The sequence below is a fragment of the Numida meleagris genome, chromosome 3 (assembly GCF_002078875.1).
Source record: "Numida meleagris isolate 19003 breed g44 Domestic line chromosome 3, NumMel1.0, whole genome shotgun sequence".
NCBI lineage: Eukaryota > Metazoa > Chordata > Aves > Galliformes > Numididae > Numida > Numida meleagris.
Window position 1 is genome coordinate 102,600,200 of NC_034411.1, and position 23,183 is coordinate 102,623,382.

The 23,183-nt window shown below is 45.9% G+C and overlaps 1 protein-coding gene across 3 annotated transcripts; it reads left to right on the forward strand.

The window, feature by feature from the left end:
• On the forward strand, positions 1–13,928 carry LOC110396565 (b(0,+)-type amino acid transporter 1-like). Of its 3 annotated transcripts, none has more exons than XM_021392263.1 (9): positions 1–138; positions 293–493; positions 3,569–3,699; positions 4,654–5,420; positions 6,869–7,002; positions 8,719–8,848; positions 10,517–10,641; positions 11,052–11,139; positions 12,054–13,928. In XM_021392263.1, the coding sequence occupies exons 4-9, from the start codon at positions 4,677–4,679 to the stop codon at positions 12,285–12,287; spliced, it is 1,455 nt and encodes a 484-aa protein (XP_021247938.1). In that variant the 5' UTR covers positions 1–138; positions 293–493; positions 3,569–3,699; positions 4,654–4,676; the 3' UTR covers positions 12,288–13,928. The 3 variants fall into 3 exon arrangements, with proteins under 3 accessions (XP_021247938.1, XP_021247937.1, XP_021247936.1); XM_021392261.1 differs by having other exon boundaries at positions 11–138; positions 4,670–5,420; XM_021392262.1 differs by lacking the exon at positions 293–493 and having other exon boundaries at positions 10–138; positions 4,670–5,420.

The window sequence follows — 23,183 nt, forward strand, 5'->3', positions numbered from 1 at the left end:
CAAAATGTTCAGTATCTGACTGGCACTTCCTCATGCAAAACAAAAGCCAATATTTCAATTTAGCAGTTGCAGAACCAGAATGTGCTGAGGTCTTACCGAGTGACAGCGGCAGCCTGGAGCTCACCGTTGGGCCCCTGGGTGAGTGCAGGCTGGCTCCGGTAGCTGGAAGCCAGCAGCGGTGCTGGCTGGGGTCTTGGGAGGCGGGCGCCTGGAGTCCAACACCATAGGGCACCCCCTCCCCAGGGAGACCCCCCTAAGGGAGTCAACTTTTCCTTCTCCTATTTTCACACAGGGCACATGGGACACGTTTTCTCTCTGCCCCATTTTCTTCTTCTGGGCTGAAAATCTATTTCAGAGTTCCACTTTCCTGGCTTTTGTTGCCTCCCTCCTTTCAACAGATATTTCTACTCATATCACAAGTACAGAAGGTGCTGAGGCACTGGCACAGGTCGCCCAGAGAGGTGGTGGATGCACTGCCCTGGAGACGCTCAAGGTGAGGCTGGACAGGGCTCTGAGCCCCTGGTGGAGCTGTAGGTGTCCCTGTTCATTGCAGGGCAGTTGTACTAGATGGCCTTTAAGGATCTCATCCAACTCAAATGATTCTATGATTCTGTACCAAGATCTGCCTGCAAACACAGCTCAAAGCCCGCATTTTGGAGGTGAGGGCATTCTTGGATTTATGGCTTCCTGCATTCTCAAGTAGAGAAGGCCATGAAACCCACATCTGAAGTCCTGGATGAGTTCTGTATCCTGGATGAGTTCTCTGTTAGCTCATCTCAAACAACTTGATTATTGTTTTGTTTTGTTTTCTAAAAAAGAAAATCTTGATCTTTGTTCATTTTTGTAGGTATGAAGAAATGCTTGCCTCAGAAGTAAGTTACATGCTTTGGCCATTGACCTCAGATTGTGGGTTGTTTTTACTTCCCGTTGTGAGATTTGTAACTCTTTCCAAAGTACAGTACAGAGAGGAGACAAACCTATAACTGTGTTCCAAATGCAGCTCCTGGGGCCTAAAATTAAACACTGTAAAATATTTGTCTACGTGTTTTGTCTAGATCTCACTAACTGACATTGGCCTTTATGTTAAATTATTTTTCTATAGTCCTTGTAGCTATTGCTGGAATAAAACCAGCCCTATTGACATTAAGGACAATTTTCATTCATGAATCCAACATGCTTTCAATTTATGTTACATTAATATTTAAGAACTAATATTTGTTGCAAGGTTCCTGTTTAATCAGTAATGCAAGATATCAAACCCTCAAGTAGAGCGAGCTGTAGTTCACTGGACAAAGCTGCTTTATTGCTTAGAGACCAGTAGATGGCAACCACCCACTGCAATGTCAAAGGTACATGACTGGGAGAGTTGCTTGTGTAACTGATACATTAATTACATGACAGCTTGAATAACAAAGTTTTGCTACTCCCCAGAAGGAGAAAGCAGCACTTTATTTCTTACTCCTGTTCATACACATTTTTTGAAGTGGAGCAGTGAGATGCAATTTTACGTATCCAATCCTGACAAATGCTTTGATAATGGTGCCAATCCACTCACCTGCAGTATCTACGGCTACCTGCTCCCCACTGCTGATACCAGTCAAAAAAAAGAACAAAGTCAATGGAAAAAAAAAACCAGAGAAGTCATACCATCTTGGCTTCAACAGGACTAGCCTCAGGTTCTTATCTTATTAATTAGATTCATTATTACCTTGGGTAGGAGTTAGAACTGAGTGACAATGATCATGGGAATAGAAATAGACTCCCTTTAGGAACTGACTGAGGCTACTGACCTACCCATTAATAATCCCTGTTATCTGAGCGGCCTTACAGAAATTTTTTAGACATGATCATGTTTGAAGAAATTCTGTTTCTACAATATTAGATTAGAAGTTCGTTATCTCCTAGAGTCATTGAATGGCTTGGGTTGGGACGGAGCTCAAAGATCATCTAGTTCTATTTCTAGGAGCCAGAACCATAAAGGTTTGAAAAGATCCTCTCAGCTCCTCCACAGAACCTTACATTTACGCTTTGGAAAGGAAACTCCTTCATTAGAACAGAATAGTTATTGAAATACTTCTGTAACCTGACCAGGATACTCAACTACCTGTAGTCACAGTAAGTTCTCCTTTAATGTTGGTCTACCCATGTTCTATGAACACATTCTCAGATATGATTGGTATACATAATATATGTATGGTTGCACACAGAGGTCATCTATAGTGCAGAAAAAAACCTCAGATCTTTAGACCTCTGAAGGATTCCAGTGTTGCCTAATTGTAAAAAGATTATGCTACAGAGAGTTAAACGAGTTAACAAGACAAGCACTGTCACTTAGTAGCTGTAAACCAAAATATTCTGCATTACTGGGATGCCTGCTTTCGACTTTTCAAGCACTTTGCAAACCATTAACTCAAAATGAATTAATTTGCACCCTGGCAGTACAGGGAGCGTATTTTTATTCTTAGAACTCACACCTTTACTAGGGAGACTTAAAAAAACTTCTTTGATACAGACAAAGCAACCTTTCGTTTTTGTTAAAGCTACGCCTTGATCAGCTGTGAATGTTTATAAATGACTTTGAAATTACAAGAATCAAGCTGGGATCCATTTCCTACTGAATACTAGTGAGCTGGTATAGCAGACCAATGGGAAACACCTTATCTGTGGCATGCCTGGAAATGCCTCAAACACTTGCAAGATAAGACCATCGCCATGACAATAGGTGAACTGCGCAAGGATGTGGTCGGGGGAGATGGGACGCCTTGCTCTGGCCCAGACTCCCTGTTTGGTGACAATGCAGGTTTAACTGTGGGTGTGCTGGTCGTACAGAACCCGCAAATCTAGTGGGCAGAAAAGGGCGCTCAGGAGCAGCTCAGGTGGGTGAGCACTTTCAGACCAAGGACCCCCGCTGGACGGACCAGAGCTGCAACCCAGAGCGGTGATCTCTTGTTCTGTCTGTCTCTCTCTTTCCTTCTCTTAAGTTGCTCAGTTATACAAAGCTTATTTTGATTTCCTATAAAGCCGCATAGGTTAGCTGCACAGCTTAGACTTAATTGTAAGAGTGCCGATACTTGTAATTGTATTACAGGAATTCTCATTAAAATTGATGACCATGTTTGGACCTTGAATGTCATTTCACCTTAATCTAACCCAGGGGAGTTGCAAATCTGGTCACTCCTCTCCCTCCTAAGGGCTGGGACACGGCACTTGGTGTCAGGAATAACTCCTAGCGTACCTTACAAAAAAGAAAAGCTTTTCTAATGATCTCCTTCATCTGATAATAAGATTTATACTTTTTAATGAGATATCCTTTTTTTTCCATCTTTGAAGAAACTAAAACTTGATGCTGAAATTTGTTCAACTTTATTTGCTTTAACGTGAGCAATTGTATGGCTTGTTTACCTCCTTTTTCTTACGGGTGCATGAATTTTGCTAAGAGTTCAAGACTCGTCCATAGAAAGCTGCAAAGCTAAGAAGATGATTTAAGACTGAAAAAAAACCAACAGGGAAAAGGAAGGAATTTTTTCACAAAAAAATAATTCTGTTGATATTCATGCTCTTTTTTTAGCTCAGATGGTTCAGGAGGACAGGTCATTTTAAAGAATCAAGGTCTGCTGTGTCTGTGAAGCGCTGAGGAAGGTCTCAACCCCGTTTCCTGTATTCATCCCAGCAGAAGGCTGACAGGGACCACCAGGGACAGTAAGTCTCCTTCCTTATGGTTGCAGTCAGTAAAGTTTACTTTACATCAGAAGGAATCCTTCTGGACATCCCCTTCTGCTCGGTGCTTCACGTGTGTCACAGATCACAAAATACACCCTCATGCATTGTAACAGTCTTCTGATTTCCAGCAGAGCCCTCCCCAAAGCCTGAAATTTTGTTAGATAAATAGGAGGCAGAAGCATTGCCAAAAGCTGGTGCCTCTGCATTTCTCCTGAGTGCGCGCATTTCAGTGTATCTGACGAGCTCTGACAACATCCTCTGAACACTGTGGTCTGCTGTGAATCTGCACACCTCGTATACACTGACAAAAAGGGCCCCTAAAATTGTATTTGTTCCTTCTTCACTCTTCTCCTCCTGTGCTTCCTAAAATTTGAAAAAGCCAGAATTTCCCCCTACTGTTCTGCAAGAAAGCGGAGCCAGGGCTGCTTTTAGCAGAACACTTCTATGTCTTTGGTGAAGGCACTGGAAATATCGCTTGCTGAGCAGGGCTGGGTGGCAGGCTGGTTTGATCACTTTATAGTGGGGAGTGAAAATATAATTCAGCACTAAAGCAGGTACTTGATCCTTGACTTTAAGCCGAAGAATAAAGTACAGATTTGCATGGGGATTTTCCCTATCTTAGATCTGCTTCAGATGCCATTAGAAGCATAATTGGAAGGAGCTGTGACCAGAGGAACAGTTTGGTAAGGTGCTGCGTGACTCAGGTAGTGCCAAGCGCAATCCATTGCCATTACTGTAATGACAGTGAAAGATAATCAAACCTGGCATTATCTGAATCATTATGAATTAGCAAGATAAGATAGAGAATGGAAGAATGCAAAACAGGGGAAGAGCGTGTCCATTTCTTAACAGTGTGACTTATTAACTTAACCTTTAAGACCTCAGGTAGTTCTTATTCAAATGACTCAGTCTTATTCTGTATTGCCTCTGAAGAAACATCTCCTAACAGGTCCACAATGAGGAGAAGGCAAACAACAGATTCGCCTCATCCATCCGCAGATACGAGTGAAGGAAGGGAGAAATTAAGACTGAAACAAGAGGTCGGCCTGATTAGCGGCGTGTCATTAATTGCAGGCACCATGATAGGCTCGGGGATCTTTATGTCCCCTGAGTGGGTGCTGCATCACATGGGGAGCCCCGCCAGCAGCCTGCTCATCTGGGCAGCGTGTGGTCTGCTGGCCACGTTTGGAGCCCTGTCTTACGCTGAGCTTGGAACCATGATCAAAGAGTCTGGAGGCGAATATATTTACATCTTGAGGATTTTTGGTTCTTTTCCTGCTTTCCTTTTCGCCTACACTTCTGTCATCCTGGTGAGACCAGCTGGGTTGGCAGCTGTCTGTCTGAGCTTTGCCGAATATGCCGTCGCACCGTTCTACCCAGGATGCTCATCCCCGCAGATTGTCATCAAATGTACAGCTGCTGCCTGCATCCTGGTCCTAACTATCATCAACTGCCTCAACGTGAGGCTGGCAATGTCTGTTATGAACGTTTTTACGGCTGCCAAACTCTTGGCTTTGCTGGTGATCGTGGTGGGCGGATTGGTGCTGCTCGCCAAGGGACAGACTCAGAGCTTTCAGAACGCTTTTCAAGGCACGAATGCAGGTATCGGGACGATCGGAGTGGCATTTTATCAGGGGCTCTGGTCCTACGATGGCTGGAACAACCTGAACTACGTAACTGAGGAACTGAAGAACCCTGAGGTGAGTGAGCCGGGTTGTATTTGCCCAATGCTTCTCCACATTTGCTGCTATGGGTAATTGAAGGATTAGGGCATCAAGGAAAAATTGCCGAGCTTTCCTCCTGTTTTGTTGTTGTTGCTGTTGTGGGGCCGGACACCTATGGATGTGTCTGGAAATGTGACAGGACAGAAAAATGAGGCCCAAAGCACAATAGCAGCCTACCCGGAACAAAAGCACTACTAGACCCCTCAGTAGCTGGAGAAAGAGCTTCTAGACAGCACTTAATGCTGAATTTTGATCAGAGATCAGAGCATCTCACCATAGACACCCAGATTTATGCAGAGAAGTGTCACAGCCACCCTACTGCTAAAATTCATAAAGGTTTCTCAATACCACATACTCCTCAAAAGATGTAATCTGTAATGTGTGCTTCAGAAAACACTTGTCCCTTCTCATTGCACGGAGGGGAACTTCAGAGCAAGCCAAGCCTCACTGACAACGGAATCTAAGCCTCTGAACAACCCTTGTATTTAATCATCTACTTTCTAGGCATTGTTTAGTCCATGCTATAGGCACTGAAGTAGCTCAGCTGCATCTCACATCAGCCCTCCCTGTGCCGTACAGATCAGGGATGGGACACCACAGCAGTGTCAAGCTGTGTGAGAGCAGCATGTATAGCTTGCACTTTCTACCAGTGCAGTGTGCAAGATTTTACAGTTTAAATGAAAATGCACAGTTGAATATTAATCTAAATGGAAGCAAAGATCCTAGAATCACGTGGCACTCTCTCCCACAGGACTGTGCGTACTGATATTCAGAGCTAGACAGGGTGGAGGTAACAACATAAGGGACTGCCGTATCTTGTCATGTTAGAGTGGGGAATACAAAAATGGATATTTCAGGTTTTTTAAACATGAAATTGCTCTGAGATGCCTACGAGGTGCTCTTTTCTGGTGCTTTCAGTTGGACGAAGCAGTGTTTTTGGTTTTGGTGAACCTTAAAGTAGTCTGTGGGGCTCAAAGATAGTATCCTGTCATTAAGTAAAAAACAATTCATTCCTGGAGCAGATTTCCCTTGTGCTGTTACATGGGATGCAGCACACACACGTACTTCACCTATTTCTATCAGATGTTCATGTGGAGATGCAGCACACCAGGACTCATAAGCAGCAAATAAACCAATACGAAAATAATCAACACGTGTGCAATAGACTTCTTGGGCATCTGTGCAGCAAAATTTTTTGAATATGATTTATTTTATTCTGAGGAACAGCTTTTGAATTGTATGCCTGACACCTTTGGGAGTATGGTGTGAAAGCTTCCTGATGAATCTGGGTATAAGTCTTTTGTGGCCATATTCTGGGGAAAAGCATTGTGAGTGAATGAGTTTCAGTTCAATGTGGGTGGTAGCAAAGACAAAACTAACTCATAAACGTGCTGCATCTAACACTCTTGTCATCCCTTTCCCAGGTGACCCTTCCCAGAGCTGTGATGATTGCTATTCCTTTGGTTACATGCCTGTATTTGCTGGTAAACGTCAGCTACTTTGCGGCCATGGCTCCGTCCGAGCTGCTGACTTCAGGAGCTGTGGCCGTCACTTGGGGGTGAGCTCTGCCTGTGGTAACACAGCCTGTGTGGTTTAGCAAAGTGCAGGTTCTCTCCTGAATTTTGGGAGATTTAGATGCTGTTCCCATGTAAGCCCGATACAGTTGTATACCCAGACCTGAGGAGTGGAATTTGTCCCACATTTTAGGCGTTTCCAGAAAAGTGGAGAGGACAGTGTGCTGCCCCAGAAATGCAGTGGTTGGGAGTTAGACAAAAGCGTGTTGGTTCAGTTTCCCCATCTGCTTACAAACTGTTTGCACCTTCCGTCAACCCGAACTGTTGCGCAGAATCGCTTTGGTGGTACTGAACAGGCTCTGTGCACAGGATCCTGTGCAACAAGGATTTTAGGATAGGAGGCAAAGGACCTTCACGAGAGATGTAGGCAGCAGTGCCTTCGAACCAGGGGCTCCTCCACCAGAACAGCCAACTTCAGTCTAAGTATTTCTAAAGACAGAATCCATGATACCCCCAATGAGTTGTCTGGCAGAAACCATGACATATTATATCCAGAGATTATGTTCCTGCTCATTCTCTCATTAAAAAGTAAGTAGTGGCTTTGCCACTGTGTGCATTTCTTAGCATCTTCAGTTTGAAGATCCAAATGAGCTCTAGCTAGATGTGTTCTCTAGCAGCCTTTCATGTCATTACAAACAAGAGCTTTGAAAGGCCCAGTGCCTTGTCTGAACAGGTTACAAAGCCTCACTAAACTGCAGCGTCACGAACTTTCTCTGCACTTCCTTTCTCACCACTCCCAAATAACAACTAATTTATGAGCTCCCTCCTTTCTGACACATCCCCTTTTCCTTCCCAATTCGCCTTTTCACCGTGAGAGCACAACTAAGAAGCAGCACTGAACTAGCAACCGGGAAGCTCAGCAGCATGCTGAAGCCCTGAGGATGGGTGGATGGCCACAGGCTGAGGGGTGCGTGCTCCCTGTGGTTGGAGGGCAGCAGATGCAGCCATTCCGGCCAGTGAGGGAGGAGATGAGAGGCAGAAAGAAGCCAGAAGAGGACACATCACTCTTAAGTCAATTTATTCCTCTATAAGAGAATTGATGGGGAGAAACATGGTTGACTTGATGGAGTCTTGCGATTGCGGGAGATGGTGAGATTCCATCATTTTGAGAAAAGGAAATGGCTGTGGCAAATAGCTTGATAACCCAAATCCTGAAGGCCCATAACCCAGACAGTAAACTTCTAAACCAAGTTTGTAAACTATAAACTTGTAAACTGTGAAGTTACTGTGGCATGTGAGCAACTACCATAATTTTGGGAAGCCCAGCTCTTGATTTTTGAACATTTGGGATGACTGATTACTGAAAAGCCATACAGTTCGAATGGTGGTAACAGTCTTTCTGCATTTTCTATTCTAATACTGTTGGCTGTAAAAGCAGTACCTGCTGGAATCATGCAACAGCATGTATACACATAAAACAGTGAGTTCTGCGTGTTTTGACAGCTTTGTCCACCACTGCAGTGCGGATAGATTTAGGTGGAAATACACCAGGCAGGAAGAAAAGCTGCCTGTTCTGGGCAAGACAAAGTTCCTAGCAACTAAATATTATGGGAATGGGAAGAAGGCTTTCAATCTTAGAAAAGCTTTGGAAAAAAACGTTCAGTGAGAATAATGGAGTGAAGAGACCTGTTGGGTTCTAGCGTGAATATTTGGTACTCTCGCGAGCTGGATGTTATGCTATGAATTCTTTCCCACCTCAGGAACAAAGTCCTGGCTAGCTGGGCATGGCTCATCTCCCTGTCAGTGGCACTGTCTACATTTGGTTCATCCAATGGCACGTTCTTTAGCGGAGGCCGCGTGTGCTACATTGCTGCAAGGGAAGGTCATATGGTAAGGAATCAAAAAGGAGGTCTGTTTTGCTTTGAGCAACTTTATATTCTTCATAGCAATTGCAAGGTGACACTGATCCTTGAGACTTCCCTAGATGAGTTTTTTAATTAGCCTTGTTAGGCGGGGCTGAATCCAGTGACCTAACAGTGGCCACGCTGCCACAGTCCCCTGCCCCAGCTCCAGCTGATAGTGAAGTTGAGCATATGTTCTCAGTAGGTGCATACATACACAAACACATGTATACAATAGATAAGATACACATACACACATCTGGTACTTCTACCACATCTGGAAATTGGCTACACTTTCAGTGCTCGAGCTGCACTGCATTCAACCTCCTCTGTTTTGAGGCACGTTGTGTTCCTCTGTTCCTCCTGGAGCTTGCTGCTGCTTTGATTCTTCCTCCCCACACCGTCCAGCATTTCTGCTCAGGGGCAAAGGATACCACTCTGCATCAGCTCCGCTCCTTCGGCACAGGAGGGAATCTTTTACATATATAAATATAAAGGTTGGTATAATATATATAAATTATATATATAATATGAAGGTTGGTGGAGCTGACTGAGTCGGTGCCTTCCCTCTGGAGTTGGTGACACTCTCTGGAATTGTTCAGTCTGGAGAAGAGGAGGCTCAGGGCAGACCTTATGGCTCTCCATAACACCCTGCTGGAAGGAGGTTGTAGTGACATGAGGGTCGGCCTCTTCTCCCAAGTAACAGCGATAGGATGAGAGGGAATGGCCTAGGGTTGTGCCAGGGAGGTTCAGGTTGGATATTAGGAAGACTTGCTTCTCAGAAGGAGTGGTGATGCACAGGCACAGGCTGCCCAGGAAGGTGGGGGAGTCTCCATCCCCGGAGGTGTTCAAGAAATGTGGAGATGTGGTATTTAGGGACATGGTTTCATGGACCATATTGGTGCTAGCTGGGCAGTTGGACTAGATGATCTTAGTAGTTTTTTCCAACCTTAAGGATTCTATGGTTCCATGACAGCACCATTTGCATTGTGGCAAGCTGTGTGCTGAGCAGTTCTCAGTTTGAATTTCACCGTATGGGACTTAAGAGCTGACCTCTTGCGCAGTCCTGTTCTCAGACTGAGCACTAGCAGAATTACTTGCATGATAGAAAAAATAAGAATAGAAATTGAAAAAAAATCAACAAACTTTCTATTAAACACTCCCAATGAACCAAGAAATAAAGAAGCTAGTCATTCTCTCCATGCTCTGGAACCAATCTTCTTTTGCATTGTGAGTGGTTGCAAGTATATATTGGGAATAGTGACCCAGTTTTCCAGTTGGACCAGGAAATTCACAGAGCAATGTGACAGAGGGCAGGAGAGTGGGACCATGACAAAGCCACCCTGGTTTCCTGGTGATGGTCAGGAAAGCTCTGATTTGACTCAGTCTTCATCTGTCACACTGGTAGCTTGAAAACCTCATCCTGTCTGTCTAAACCCAGCAAATTTGTTGTGAAATCAGCAAGACACAAAATGTCCTTGCCGGGGGGGGTTCATGTTTACATTCCTCGCAACTGAACAGCCTTTATATCATGATGCTTATTTGATGAGTAAGAGTAGATCAGGCTGCGGGCAGAACTCCCCCTAGCAGCTGTGGGGATGAGCAATAATCTCCACATCCACGACATGACAGCACACTGTTCTGCTTTGGCTTGCAGCCAGACATCTTGTCCATGGCCCACGTGCGATGCCTCACGCCTTCCCCTGCTCTGCTCTTCACATCTGCAATGTCTTTAATAATGATAATCCCTGGAAACTTCACCAGCATTGTGACCTATTTCAGGTAAGTGTGGCCTGAAATCTTTGCATCCCCTGTAGTGCTGGGTTTTGACCTTTTTGAAAAGTATTTTCTGTTAATGCTTTTTTTGAACCTGGCTTATTGCTTTCTGACCAATACTGAGGAGGGAGGAGGAGAGAAGACAGGGCTTAAGAACCAGAATCTTTGCAATGCATGAATGCTTCTGGATGAATACTTAACTGGATGTGATTCATCCTCATCTTGAAATGAATCTGTCATATTCAGATCACTCTGAAGTTTTCATTATTTGTGCTGGAAAGGAAACGAATGCAAGAACTACTGAATTTATATCAATATTATCCTTTTTAATTGGAGATAGGTATACTTGGGACATGCAAAGCGGGACTGACATTGTTGGATGATCTCTCCCCAAATTTAATGTTTTTTTTTTCCAGTTTTATAACGTGGCTTTTCTATGGCATGACTATTTCTGGTCTCCTGTATCTAAAAATCAAGAAACCAGACCTGCCAAGACCTTACAAGGTGAAGTAATCACATAGAACTCCCTAACCCTTTTCCTTGACCATCCAAATGAATAAGACAGCATTCTGTGGAATGAGAAAGCACTGGGGTTTGTTGCTTACAGATTTTGCATTGTTTTCCTTTTTTAATTTCATGTTCTGTCCCAGACTGTGCACTGGCACAGGCTGCCCAGGGAAGCGGTGGAGTCACCGTCCCTGGAGATATTCAAGGAAAGGACTGATGTGGTACTGAGGGACACGGTGGTGGTGGGCTAATGGTTGGACTAGATGGCCCAGGTATGAGAGCCTTCCCAAACAGAAAAAAACCTGGCTGGAATGGCCCAAGTCCTCTGGCGTGGCCAAAGGATGGGTTTGCTCCCTACTGATTAGCTCAGTGGAAAGAAATCAGGAGTTAGCTGCTTTTCCCCCTGATGCCACGAGTGAGTCGAGCTGCAGGGCTTCCTTTTGGGTTTCATGGCATTCCTCCAGGCAGCAGGTGATTCTGTAATTCTCTGAAATGGCCTCTGAGGTTCCTTGTCCACCTATCTGTGAACACATGAAGAGACCTTTTGGCTCGAGGGTGGTAAGATTCAATTTGTGCACATCGATGTGAGTTTTATCTATAGCTCAGGTTTTGGATGCAAAGTAGTATGGAGAGCAAGGGCAGGCCTGGCACTGAAACAGCTGTCTGCATCTTCAGGTCTGGGAGGGCAGGGAAGACCAGGGGTTAGGGCACGTGGTGTAGCTTTTGCAGAGCTGCTCAGCCTCAGAGGAGGAGTGGTCTGGGAAACAGAATGCCTGGATTAACTGTGATTTCTGGGTAATACCTCAGGCTGTGGCAGGATTTCATCTAAAAAGCTTTCTGAACAAGATTCAGGGTTGTCCAGAGCTGGACTGGCCAAGGATTACATGAGTCTTTACATTCTGCTTTCACAGGTCCCAATTGTCATCCCCATAATTGTGCTAATTGCGGCTGTGTACCTGGTGCTAGCTCCAATCATCGACCAACCCCAGATTGAGATTCTCTATGTTGTGCTGTTCATGTTCAGTGGTATTGTCCTTTACTTCCCCCTGGTTCGCTTCAAGTGCCACCCCCGCTTCTTACAGAGGGTCACTTTGCATCTCCAGCTGTTCCTGGAAGTTGCTCCCACCTCTAGGGATGTGAACTGAGTTAACATCCTCCTGGTGTGTGGCTGCTGTCCTTTGTCACTTATTCCAACACTTTGGTTTTCAAGGTGAGGTCTTCTTAAGGGAGAATGAATAGAATTAAAGTGTCACCGAAAGGTTTCAGCTGAGAGGACCTAGACCCATGACTTCTCATGTTTCCTTAAAATTTTGAGCATGTATTTTTCTCATTTTTCAGCTCTGCCTCAGCAGATCTCCTACAGATTCCAAAGAAATGTCTTTCTCAGTTTTCCACCCTGAGAAGAGCTGTCCATCCTGAGCAGATCTAAATTTTAGCCCTAATATTTCAAGGCATCAGGCAACAGAAGACTGACAATGAAGTATTAATCCTGCAGTAGGTGGTGACCTTAAGCCATTCTTGGCAATGCCCTTTACTGTTTCCACCTAGCTCTGCCCACTGTGACCATGGTGCTTCTCCAGTAAATAAAACATGGGCACACATGCTCACAACCAAACAACCCTGGCTGCTCAGGTATCCTTTCTGGGAGTGTGGTTTTCCCTTGTTCCTTCCAGTCTCAGGTGCCAGTCACAACAGCCCTTTCTCTGTCTCAGAACATACTCGCACCACATTTAGCCTAAATCACCCTTAGCAACCTTAGAGAAACCTCTGACATGAGATGGGAAGTGCATGAAAACTCCATTAGTTCCCTCTACTAGTTGAGGGACCAAATAGGCTAAAAAGGTCGAAGTGTTCGTCCCTAAAACATCTTGCTGTCTGTCAAAATACCGAACGTTACGGAGGTCACCTTTCTGTCCGCGTTTGCTCTGCCTACCTGTACTTAACACTCCATTCCTGGAAGAGGGTCACTCGATCCTCCAGCTGTCTCAGAGCTGTGTATCTGATTACAATCTCACTCTGCAGTACCTCTCCTCTTCCCCACAACTGGTGACACCAGCAGCTACACAGGTGCAGCAGTAGTCTTTTTGTCCAAGCGTAGGCACAATGATACCTGGCAGTTATCATCTTTTTGGATTTAATTTCTATTCCTTAGATTTTTTTTTTAATGGAACCTACCACATGAGGCTATGCTTTCTTGAGGATCTACAGTCCATATCCAAAAAAGCAGGAATTTTAAGGCTAATTTAAAGGTTAGACATACACAATATATATGGGTTTGGCCAGTTATCATTGCATACTTAAGTAAAATTAGGGTTTTGTCTGCACAGAGTTCTTGTGGGAGAGGAGTTATTGCCACTATTGTACACTGTAGATGTGTAGTATCCTACAGGTGAGGAACAGACCAAAGGATGAATTATAGGTGGCTTCCTCAAAGTCACCTGAGAAACGTGAGTGTTTCTCCCAAGGCCCAGTCCAACATCATTTTGCCCATTCGTTCTCTCTGTGCAACTGTGACATGAATAATACTGAAGAACACAGATTCAGCACTTTGGATAGGTAGCTTTTATATATTACCAGCTTGTGCATGGATGTGGGGAAGCTGAGAAGCTGCAGGTATCATATTTTGCACCAACTTCATTTTCTGTAGATACCATTGTAACAAGATTTTATTTATGTTGCCTAGCGTTTACAAGCACAGGTGCTCATAATGCCAAAGCAAGATGCTGAAAGCTCACAGAATGGCAAGATGATGACAATAAAATGGACATTAAAATGAAGTGAGTTGATGTGGTTGTTTCTATTTTTCACCCCAGAAAAATAATTCCATAGAATTCTTACTGCACGAACATAAACGATCAACATCAGGCTCATCTCTCCTTGGATGGGAGGTTTAAATACATGCGTGGGTGGTTATACATGCGTACACTCATTTTTCAAAATGTTTGCTTATTTATTTCAACCCAGGCATATGCAAATCAGAATTTCTCTTTCCTTCGTTGGGTATTTGCAATAGAAGTGTCAGGAGGAGGCAGCACATCCTTACTGTTCAGCACAGCAGCCTGAGACAAACGAGATGCCAGGTAGAGCCTTATGGCTGCCTTCGTGTGTCTGCTGTGAGATCATGTTGGTCTGCCCAAGAGCTCCAGATCCCCAGGACCTGTGCTTAGCCCCTTCCTTCCTGGGCTCTGAGGAAAACAGGAGTGCCAGCACTGCCTTCCATTTCCTTCTGGATTGAAGTTCCACTGTTTGGCATGCCAGCCACTCCCTCTAACCCACTGCCATCCACAAATTTGCTAAGAGCACATTATGTCACATCACTCAGGTTCAGCTCTTGCAGCTCTCATCACCAGCTGCTGGCCAGATGTCAAGCTAGCCTTAGCCTTAGCCTTAGCTTCTGAGAGCTTCAACTGACTCAGTGAAAGGCGATGGCAATCCTTTATTTTGTACAGTTGCTGCTAGTATTAATGCTGGATGGGCTGCAATAAATCTACCCATCGGGATGAGTCAGTTTAGCAGCTTAGAGGGAGTTCAATCTCACACTTTGTTGAAGAGGTAGTCAAATATCATCAGGGTCTTTGTGTATGTGACTCATTCCACATGATGGAATGATTTTTGCTAAAAATGGATTGAGACCCAGGGTTGTAAAATAAATGATCATCTTTTTCTGCTAAAGGTTGGTCATTAATTGCTACTGTTCAATTTCATGGGCTGTGCTCTGGTCTTTGTACAGCAAGATGACAGTCAATGAGTGAGCAGAGAAATGGGAAAATGAGAAGTAGATCGAAAGAGCACTCCTGTGTGCACAAGTCTTGGCATGAATGTCCAAATTACCTATGTATAAACAGACACAAACAATACCTAAGCAGCTGTCATGGTGACAGACGCGTGCCCAGAAGCTCAGAAATGCCGGAGTAAGGATTACTTCAGGCGTTCCTTTCCTTTCTGTTTTTGCATTCTGGCCTGTCTTTTAAAACATTATCTATTCAGTGGTCACACTCAAGTTGCAATCAACATCTCGCTGCCCAGGTGGCGATCAGTGATGAGCAGTGTTCCTCAGGGGTCAGTATGGAGACTGGCACTACTTAACATCTTTGTTTGTGACACGGACAGTGGGATTGAGTGCACCCTCAGCGAGTCTGTGGACAAGACCAAGAGGAGTGGTGCGGTCACTATGCTGGAGGGATAAAGGGATGCCATCCACAGCGACCCTCCAGGCCTGAGAGATGGGCCTGTGCAAACCTTGTGAAGTTCAACGAGGCCAAATGCAAGGTCCCAAGCACAAATACAGGGTGGATGATGAGAGGATTGAGAGCTGTCCTGGGAAGAAGGACCTGGGGGCTCTGGAGGATGAGAAGCTGGACATGAGCCAGCAGTGTGCTCTTGCAGCCTGGAAGGCCAATGGGCTGCACCAAGAGAAGGGTGGCAGCAGGGAGAGGGAGGGGATGTCCCACTCTGCAGCCTCCTCCAGCTTCCCATAGGGATGTCTCTCCTCCGCCCCAGCACCCAGCCTTCCTCCTCCTGCCCAGCACCCCCTGCCTCCTTCCCCTCTCTCATTCAACTTACTTTGCACAGAACCAGCTTTCCTCGGATTTGCAATGCAAAAGACATTGGGGCTTGGGGCGTTGCTCTGGCAGCTGGGAGCTGTACAGATGTGCTTGTAGAAGGAATGCAATCCAGCAGATGGCAGTGGCAGACATCTGATGGGGCTCCCGCAGCATCCACCTCTCCCCTGTGCCAGTGGCAGGCAGCAGAGCAGGACTGGCAGCAGAGCAGTACTGCAGGAAGGCCCGGGAAGGCTACAAGTACAGTGAATAGTAGCACTTGGTAAAATGGTGCTGGTTCTTTGCTACTACACCAGGCAGTGAATGCTCCAGAGTTAACCATGCCTTATCTGGCTGTTCTCCAGCCCTGGGACACAGGCTGCCTGCCCTGTCTGTGGTGGGATTCATGCGCTGCAGGATGACACGCTGGCATTTTGTGTGCTGCTTTGGCTTAGGCTTGGGCTTCTTCCTGGGATTTGATGAATATCAAAAGGATAAGAAGGGAAACAAGAACAGAGCAGGGAGGTGAACCTGGGTCTGAAAGACCAAGTGACGGAAGAGCCAGAAGCCAGCCCATCAGAGCAGGGACAACGCTGCAGTCTATGCGGCCCTCAGCTGAGGGGCTCCCAATGGAAAGAAAAAAAGAGTTTGATGAGAACCAAGGTGATAAGGCTGGATGTCGGGAGAAGTTTTGGATGTCAGGGGGAAGTTCTTTACTATGAAAGTGGTGAGGTGCTGGGACAGGCTGCCCAGAGAGGCTGTGGATGCTCTGTCCCTGGAGGTGTTCAAGACCAGACTGCATGGGGCTCTGGGCAGCCTGGTCTAGTACCAGATCTGGAGGTTGCTGGCCCTGCCTATGGCAGGAGGACTGGAACTCAATGATCCTTGGGGTCCCTTCCAACCCAAGCCATTCTGTGATTCTATGAAAAGGTGGAGGACACACCCCTGGCTGGGGGTGGAAAAAACAGCCACAGTCACAAAACAAGGAACCCTAACCCAATGAAATACCTGCCGCATTTTAAGCACAAAGCTTTAAACAGAGCAGGCTGAGGGGAGCAAATGGGATCCAGCATGAGACGTTGCCTTGAGAAGCATTTTTTCCAGATCCTCCCCCAGATTTTTCCACTGGGGTTTCCCTGGCTCCCAGCCACAAGTGTCAGCATCCTAAGGGGACACAGCTGAACTGCTGCCTTCAGCCCTTCTGCAGCCCCTGCCCCATGTCTCCCTCTTAAAACACCAAAGTCCTGATGCATTTACCTACAGTGATGCTTCACAGCCCACAGAAAGCAGAGGAAGGGGATGAGGAAGGAACCTGGGTTTCTTACAGCCTCTCCGCCCCATGCCAGAAATGACGATGAAATGTTTATTGATCGCAGTGAAATACCGCCGCACTGAGAGCCGAAGCAGCAGTCTGCGTGGCTCAACATTTTAAATCCTTCACCTCAATCTTTCCTCCCAGGCAGCACAGTTAGAGGAGCCCAAGGGGCTCTTATAACTTGGACCCATCCTTGGGAGCTGCACCAGAAGCCCTCTGCTGTTGCAGACTCATCAAGGCACTCCTTACAGCTGCATCCTGCTTTTCCAGACACCCCCCAGCAAGAGCACTGGGTGGGTTGCACGTAACCTAATATCAGCGCTGTGTCATCTTCTATGTTTATTCAGAGAAATCAGATTTTCATACATTAGTGCAATAGGAAAATTCAGCTTGGGAATTCGTTTGGGGAAAAGAAATATGCCTGGGACTCCAGCGTTGAGGAATTTAAATCAAAACCTCTTTCAATGAATGCAACCCATTAAGAGTCTCTTGATTATCTATTTGAATATTTCATATGAAAATGCTACTTGGAAAGTGTAAATAAAATTTTCTTCACTTCTGCAAATTAAATTTATCCTCAGCTAAAGTCCATTGAGAGCTACCCCATGGGTGAATTTACCCTACATCTCATTTCTGCCCCGGGGTGTTTTCACAGCAGCCTGAGTCATCCAGCGCTCCCAAGCTGAATTAATTCCTGCTGCTTTCCGAACCTCACAGATGATATCCCGCAGACAAAGCCATGTCTGTGATTCAGAAAAGTGCCGATTAATACTGAGCAGGAAAAAGCTGGCCATTGCTGTTTGCTCCCGGCCGTCACCAGCCGGCTCTCTGGAGCTGGCGTGGCTTTCTGAAGACCACCAGAGCTCCCAGGTGGCTCTGGGGAGAGGCACAGACCCATCGGATGAGACATGGAAGCCACAAACAATACAAACAATAGCAGGAGGGTTCCCTTCCCCGGGACCCAGGAGCCAGCTCCAGCCCAGCAGGCCACACTGGCCAGCACCAGCTGCTCCCAAATGCATCTCCAGGTCTTCAACCTCAGCTATGCCCTCTGCCAACCCAGCCGTGCTCCTTGGGCTTGGCTCCAGGCTCCCCATCCCACCCTTGCTCTGCAGGAAAGGTCCTCTCTGCTTTTTGCCCTCCTGCGGGCGGTGCTGCGGCTCTCCTGTTGTGCCTTGGCACATGGGCAGATGGTGCCTTCAGGATGATTAACAGCTCCCAACCCAGTTTGCCAAGAGCCTATTGATTTTCCAGAAGGGTAACAAATTTTCTCCTTATGTACCAGCACTAAGCCTGACATAATTTGCTGTATAGCAGGAGGGAAATCAGCTTTCAGCATGATTTAGGGAGGGTTGTGTTGCATCCAGATACATACCAATACGATCTTTCTCGAGTGCTGTTACATACCGCCTTAATAATTAATTAGAAATAAATAACATTAATGTACGACACTAATTTGTAGCTTAGTTAGTAGGGCAGGCTGAATGCCAGGATCAGGTCCCGCACTGGGTTGAAGGCTCCTGGTGAGGCGCAGTGAGCAGGGAGTGATCCTGAACTCTCCCGACTAGGGGTCCTTGTGATCAGGTGTATGGGCACACAGAGAAGCACCCATGGCTGGCACTGCGTTAAGCTCTTCACTGATAGACTGACAGTCTGGGAAGAGCTCCCACTAGAAGAATTTACCAGACCTGATTGCTTGCTTTTTGGCTGAAAGCATTTGGGCTGTGGACAGCGAGCAGTACAAGACTGAGACACATTGGCACACACTGGGTGCCGTGCAAACACATAACAAATAGAGTTTGCAATCTCATATCTTGATCCATCAAATCATAGAATCACAGATTCATAGAACATCCTGAGTTGGAGGGGACCCACAAGGATCATAGAATCATGGAATGGCTTGGGTTGGAGGGGACCTTAAAGATCATCAAGCTCCAACCCCCTGCCGTGGGCTGGTTGCCACCCACCAGATCGGGCTGCCCACGGCCCACCCAACGTGGCACTGAGCACCTCCAGGGATGGGGTATTCACAGCTCCCGTGGGCATCTTGTTCCAGTGCCTCACCACTCTCTGAGTAAAAAATTTCTTCCTAACATCTAACCTAAATCTTTCCTCTTTTAGTTTAAAGCCGTTCCCCCTTGTCCCATCACTATCAGACTATCAGATCCTCCTCCTGTTTGTAAACTCCCTTAAGGGTCATCAAATCTGACTCCTGCCTTCTCACAGGACCACCCAAAACTCAAACCCTGTGTCTGACAGCATTGTCCAAACACTCCTTGAACTCTGACAGTCTCAGCTGTCCCAGCATCCCCTCACAGGAGAGGTGCTCATTCCCTTGATCATCTTGATGGTTCTCCATTGGACTGTCTCCAGTATGCCTATCTCTCTCTTGTACAGTGAGGCCCAGGAGTGAAAATTGTACTCCACATTACTCTCTTTCTTACTAGGATATTCTTCTTCATATCTGCCTACTTATAAATCCAAGTCTATCTGGTGATGGCAATCAAGCTGTCTGGATTGTAGAAGAGGAAAATAACAAGTCTGGTTTGGAGATGCTGAATGCCACTCATTGCTGAGCCCTTGGCTTGGGTCTTGGCTGGGTGCTCATGAACCCTGCTCAAGGCTGGAGCACTGGCATGGCATGGCAGGGGCTGACCAATTCGTGTGGGGCTTGAGCTCAGTTGTGTGGGAAGAAGACAGAGTGCTCTTTCCCATGGAACTTGGGTGAAGAGAAAGGTCTCAGCATCCTCTCTCATGTTTCAGAGCACCAACATTGCTGGCAGTTTAGTACTAATGCAGCATATACCACGTTAACAGCAGGTCACTGGAAATGTACCTGGACCCATCATCATTTTTAATAGCTGAGGAGTGCTTCTGTGCAACATTAATTTAAATTTACCCTCCCGCAGAAAACTGGTAGTCAGAGAGCCTTCTGAAAGATACATTTTTATTAGCTTGCTCTTCTCCATATGGCTGCTGATAAATGTTTATGTAGACTCTTCCTGCCAAAGGCCTTAAACACAGCCACATTTCATTTCCTTCCAGGGGAAAGTGGTGGCAAGCACTACTGAATGATGGACTGGGCAGCGGCAGGCAAACCCCAGAGTGTCTTCCCATGGTGGTGAGGGAGCATCGCTTAGCCTGCGAGCACAGTGGCATGACATGGGGAGGAACCTGAGAGAGCTGGGGCTGCTCAGCCTGGAGAAGAAAAGGCTCTGGGGAGACCTGATAGTGGTCCTTCAGTATGTAAAGGGAGGCTGTAAGAAAGAAGGGGACAGAATCTTTAGCAGGGACTGTTGTGATGGGACAGTGGGAAATAGTTCAAAACTAAAAGAAGGGAGTTTTTGACTGGATATAAGGAAGAAGTTTTTTACAATAAGGGTGGTGAGGCACTGGCACAGGTTTCCCTGAGATGTGGTGGGTGCCCCATCCTTGAAGACACTTAAGGTCAGGCTGGAAGGGGCTCTGAGCACCTGATGGAGCTGTAGGTGTCCCTGTTCACTGCATGGGGGTTGGATTAGATGATCTATAAGGGTCCCTTCCAACTCAAATGATTCTATGATTCTATGGTCTACATACATATATATATGTGCTGATGATGCATGCCTGTGAGCATGGGAGAACACACTCAGCCTCACGGACAGCTGGACCTGGGGCTGAGAGTTGTAGCAGCCTCACCTCTGCTGGGGTGCTGGGTTCAGCAGGCTGTAACAACATAGAATCATAGAATCACGCTCTCTTGGGTAGCAGTTGGGTTTGTGCTGAGGGTAGGAAGTCTCTGCAAAGACCCCAGATGCCTGAGAGAAAGGATTTGAAGAGAGAAGATTGTTCTTTTTAATGCCTTCAGGCTTGCAAACTCCCTTTCGAATTTGGATGATGATTGGCAGCTAAATGCCCCTTAGTGCTGAGGCACATCCGCCTTGTGACAGTGCCTGGCTCAGACACACCTGAGCTAACAGAGTTGATCCCAGTTGCACTGAACTACTCAGAAACCAGTCACTGGTGATTCACGGATCAGATGTGCCTCTACCAGCCTGTGTCCTACCAGGCACAGCCCACCGGGTGTGCAGACACTCACCCCAAATGTGGTCTCACTGACACAGGAGGCAGCTGGCAGAAAGCATCTGGTTGGGAACCACAGGGCACAGGGCTCATGCTTTGCTCTGAAGAAGAGTAAGGACTTGAAAACCTCTTGGCCACCAAGTCCTGCCTCCAGCCCTCCCCATTATGAAATATCGGATCAATCAGATATACTTGCAACATAAAGGGCAGCGAGAGGCTGAAAACAGTTGGATTAAAGAATCTCACTGAACCCTTGGCATGAGACTGGACTGTCAGCTGACTGCCACATCAGCAGCGTGACAGTAGTTCTAGTGAGGCACATGTCCATGAGCAGCAACAATGCTGAACACGGAGGATTTAAAGCCTTAATGATACTTAAAATTTAGTTTTGGCAAATAAAATTCCAGTCCTTCTGCCTTTTTATATGCTCCTCTAAGCTGATTTGAGAGAATACCACGATCCAGCTCCCCGTTTCCATCAAAACACAATAACAAATTACAGGCTCTTGTCTCAGTCTGTCACTCTGTGAGTGACTGCAGAGAAACACTCTAAGCTGATGAATTATTTAAAACAGATGCCGTACATCTCAGGCAATGGATTCAATTAAGTGGCAAAACAATAGTATGAAGAAAACTGAGACAAAAGCCTCAGAGAATCTATTTTCATAACATATAGCATGCTTCCTAGTTGATTATAATTTTGAGTAAACAGATGAATTAGTAGGTAAACTGAGAGACTGGCTACTAGAAAGACCAAATATTTACACAGGAAATTAATATTAAATAGTGAATGGCCTTGCTTAGCAAGACGTATTACCCTCCTTCCAATCCATTCCAAAAAAAAGCAGTGAGCAGCCTGCAGACAGGAAATAATGTATAGGCTTTCTGTTATTTCAAACTTTTCTTCTTTCCAAAGCCCTGCCCTGTGCACTGCGCAGCGTGTTTTCCATGTCACTTTGTAGATGATATTGAAGCTTATACGTTCTGCTCAAATCACTGTACAAAACCTGTTCTAGATAGTTATGGCTCTTGTGACTCACCAGAACATGCAGAGCTTTATAGAGAGGAGTCAGGTCCTTTATCTGACCAGATCTGGAACAGCTGTCTGAGGACCTGAGTGCCCAGGAGCTTGACTGCTTTACTTCTTTTTTCCAACCAAGTCAGCGTGTCTACAGAACTTGTCTTGACAACTTTCTTAGCATGAAGGCTAAAGCATCACTATTGCATGAAACACAAAAACTATCTTTGCACTGAAAATGGAAAATGGCTCTCTTATATTGTCTTAGTAGTGCTGTGTGGTGATTTTACTTCTCTGTATTGTGCTTTCTTTCTCTTTCTTTCTTCCTTCTTTCTTTTTCTTTTGAAAGACTTATCATTTATTTGTGTAATTCTTTCATTGACATTGCAAATAAGATCTCATTGAATCGCAGTGCATAGCATCCTGCTTGCATAATACAGTATAAATGAACCCTGCTGTTTTAACTGGATGTATATCTTAAACTGTTGTGGGGAAGAAACAATGTATTTCATCTTTGAAATAGCCCTGTTGAATGAATTATGAACATTCAGTTAATTTCATAGAATCATGGAATGGCTTGGGTCGGAAGGGACCTTAAATATCATCCAGTTCCAATTCCCTGCCAGAGGCAAGGTTGCAACCCATCAACTCAGGCTGCCCAGGGTCCCATTCAGCCTGACCTTGAACACCTCCAGGGACGGAGCATCCACAGCTTCTCTGGGCAGTAGTGCCAGTGCCTCACTGACATCTGAGTGAAGAATTTCTTACTAACCTCTAATCTAAATCTCCTCTCTTTTAGCTAAAGCATACCCCCTTGTCCTATCATTATCTGGCAGCGTAAAAAAGCCATTCTCCCTCCTGTTAAAAGCTCCCATTAAGTACTGGAAGGCTGCTCTGAGCTCTCCCCCAAAGCCTTCTCTTCTCCAAGCTAAACGAGCCCAGCTTCCCCAACCTTTCTTCATAGGAGAGGTGCTCCAGCCCTCTGATCATCTTTGCGGCCCTCCTATGGACTCGCTCCAAAAGTTCCATGTCTTCGTTGTGCTGGGGGCCCCACACCTGGACACAGTACTCCAGATGGGGCCTCACAAAGGCAGAGCAGAGAGGAA

Bases quoted from the DNA above. Each gene is read 5' to 3' on its own strand.
- LOC110396565 (XM_021392263.1), top strand. From the start codon at position 4,677: ATGAGGAGAAGGCAAACAACAGATTCGCCTCATCCATCCGCAGATACG. The intron at 5,421-6,868 runs GTGAGTGAGCCG...TCCCTTTCCCAG, and splicing joins AGGAACTGAAGAACCCTGAG to GTGACCCTTCCCAGAGCTGT. The intron at 8,849-10,516 runs GTAAGGAATCAA...TTTGGCTTGCAG, and splicing joins CTGCAAGGGAAGGTCATATG to CCAGACATCTTGTCCATGGC.